Source organism: Pteropus alecto, unplaced genomic scaffold (assembly GCF_000325575.1).
Source record: "Pteropus alecto unplaced genomic scaffold, ASM32557v1 scaffold44, whole genome shotgun sequence".
NCBI lineage: Eukaryota > Metazoa > Chordata > Mammalia > Chiroptera > Pteropodidae > Pteropus > Pteropus alecto.
Genome location: NW_006436812.1, coordinates 5,282,016 through 5,284,703, shown reverse-complemented (window position 1 = coordinate 5,284,703; position 2,688 = coordinate 5,282,016). Strand labels below are relative to the sequence as shown.

Genomic DNA, 2,688 nt, shown 5'->3' with positions numbered 1-2,688 from the left:
CATATCTTCAGAGCACCTTCCCCATTTAAAAAAGTACATTTTAGGCACAATTCATGCAAAGTAACAGAAAAGGCCACGTCTCTCCAATATTGAATTTTAAATGTCCCGTATCCTCCCTTCTGGGGGTAACCCATCAAACTGAGCTCCATGGTCTCAGGGACCGTATCCTCAAGGACTGACACCGAGAGAGGCACACAGGAGCCCGGTAAACGTTCGTGGAGTAAATGTTTGAATTAATGGCCTCGAAGGGAGAATCAGCCAGTCTTTCAGGGTATCCCACAATGCAACTCCGCACCCACCAGCACCGGCCCCGCACGCGACCTCGCCACCCCGGTCCGCGTTCACTCACAACTCCCCAGTCCAGGCGCCGGGCTGCGAGCGCTTCCAGGGCAGGGCCCAGCGTTGCGGGCCTCGGTCTCCAGCCCGGCGAGAGAACCCTGAGGGCAGAAGCCCCACTCTCGGCAGCTCCGAGTCCCGCGGGCCTAGCAGGGTACTCCGCAGAGCGGACGAAACAAGAGCGCCCTTCCGCCCGCCGCGGTCCCGACCACTTCCGGGCCGCAGCCTCGGCACCTCCCACTATGCCCGTTCGGGGCCACTCTTTTGAGACCCCCGCGCTGCACCGCCAGGCCGCCGTCCCCACCGCGGGCCGGGAAGCGCGCCTACATCACGATGCACCCCGCCAAGCCTGGCGGGAGACCCCCGAAGCTTGGATGGGGTTGGATTCCAGCACTTACATCTTCCCGCCGCCGAGACCTCCTCCCGCTCTCCTCAGCCGCTGAAGCCGGCGCCGCACTGTCGTCAGAGTTAGGAAGCGGGAAGACGCCGCCGTTCGGCGCGCAGCAATGACGTAAGCGCTTCAGCCAATAGGAACGAGCGCGCACAGTGTTAAAAGGCCAAAGCCTTTCGTGGTGAGCCTCATCGGGGAAGCTTACTGTATTTCCTTCTCTGGAGGGGTATTTGGGACTGCTCAGGTCTTCCTGCGCGCCTCATGGAGCCAGCAAATTGGCTGTTTGCTGGAGTCGAGAGGACCGCTCCTCATGGGCAGCTCACCGGCCAGCGCCGAGGTTGTTAACGAGGCCCCGCCCCTCTCCGTGCGCGTGCGCTCTGGGCTCCCGACGGGCCTGGCCACCGCTCCAGCAAGGTCGTTTCGGTCCTTGGGCTGCCCCGCGGTGGCAGAGGAGGGTTGCGAAGGCGCTGCGGTTTCTGGCAGCCAACGGTGGGGTTCCTCAGAGTGGAGGCGGTCCAGCAGGCCGGTTCGGGGCAGGCTTCGTGCAGTTTAAAACTACGCGTGGTGTGGGGGGTGGCGGTGCAGACGCGGCTTCTGCTCTGGTGGAACTTGGCCGGGTGGACAAGACGGGGTGGTGCGGCTAGAACGAACAGGGAGCAAAAGGCAGGGTAGACGACAAGGTGCAGAAAGGGAGGCGTCTCTCTGAGGAGATGACACTGCAGCTGAGAACTGAGTGGAAAGGCGCTCCGGCAGAGGAAACAGCAGATGCAAAGACGCGGAGGCTCGTTGGAAGAAGCGAAGAGAGGCCAGTGCGGCGGATCGCAGGCCGGGGCTATGAAGGTCAAGTTCAGCGGTGCCCGAACATGGAGGATGTTCAAGATACGGGCCGAGACTTCATTCTGTGGCCGGTGTTCGTTGAGGCGGGGAGGCACTGTCAGAACCTCCTGGCAAAGGCAGAAGGAGGGGTGAGAGGCCCCGGCCCAGGCAGGAGACTGTTGGAGTAAAACCCGGAGCTGAGAGGGCCAGGCTTTTGGATTTTGTTCACTTCTGTGCCAACTACGTCATCGCCTAACCTCTCTCCCGCATCCCTCCCCTCCCTTCCATGCCTGGCAAGTGGTCTTTGCTCCATGACTATTCATGGGAGGAAAGAAGGTGCACTCAGCCTCAGACGTCTGAACAAGTAGGTGCAGCAAAGGAAGAGAAGAGAATAGATCCAAAGTGCCATTTTGGAGAAAGGAACCAATGCGACTTGGAGGCAGATTAGATGTCAGCAATAGGGACATGCTTGGTGACCAAGGGTGGATGAATGGTGCTGCAGACACCCTTTGCAAATCATTGTTCTCTGCTCCACTTGATGTTCCCAGCCAGTGGATGGTGACCTCCTTTTCCTCCTCCAATCCCTCTAGTCCTGTCCAGGGATATCAAGTGTGCCCCTAACACCTCACCCTGGGCTAAGGGGTGTCAGAGGAGTTGGCGACAATACAGGCCTAGGAGAAGTAGCGTGCTCCCTGAGTCCCCTCCGTTGAGGCAACATGTTCTTGGCGGTGAGTGCTGGCAGGCAGAATCAGTCTGGGTCAGGGTCCTTAGATTTGACAGCAGGGGTGGGCAGACATTTAAAGCAAATTAAATTCTCTGCATTACTGTCACATTTGCAGAGGCCAGGCATGGAGTGGTAAGTGGAACAGAAAGGTCAGCATTGGGGATGGGGTGGCCTTTGTGGTTCAGGCCTGCAGCACTTGGAGGTGTGTGAGGAGGCTGTAGCAACATGTTAGAGCCTCACACACCCTGTGCCAACCATCAATGGAGGCCTGAAGGCCTTCTCCAATGTCACTGAGCCATCACCTGACCCCACCCAAACCTCTTTTCCGCTTGGCTGGGCCATGTCTGTCCTTGGCACAAAGGGCAGCACACCTTAGGTGGGGAGGGGGTGGCCAGTGATCCAACCATGGCCAGAAGAGGGT

At 59.1% G+C, this 2,688-nt stretch overlaps 1 protein-coding gene across 4 annotated transcripts in view; it reads right to left on the bottom strand.

Annotated features, from left to right (window-relative positions):
- Positions 1-1,054, bottom strand: part of RNPS1 (RNA binding protein with serine rich domain 1) — a 9,418-nt gene extending 8,364 nt beyond the window's left edge. Inside the window, exon 1 of one of the 4 annotated variants that reach the window (XM_006913936.3) lies at positions 735-1,054. In XM_006913936.3, coding sequence (XP_006913998.1) covers positions 735-736 — 2 coding nt within the window. In that variant the 5' untranslated portion in view covers positions 737-1,054. Of the gene's footprint in view, positions 1-349; positions 703-734 lie in introns of those variants that run through there. The other 3 variants (XM_006913934.3, XM_025048364.1, XM_006913935.3) reach the window with 3 other exon arrangements.
- Between the last annotated feature and the right edge of the window lie 1,634 nt (positions 1,055-2,688).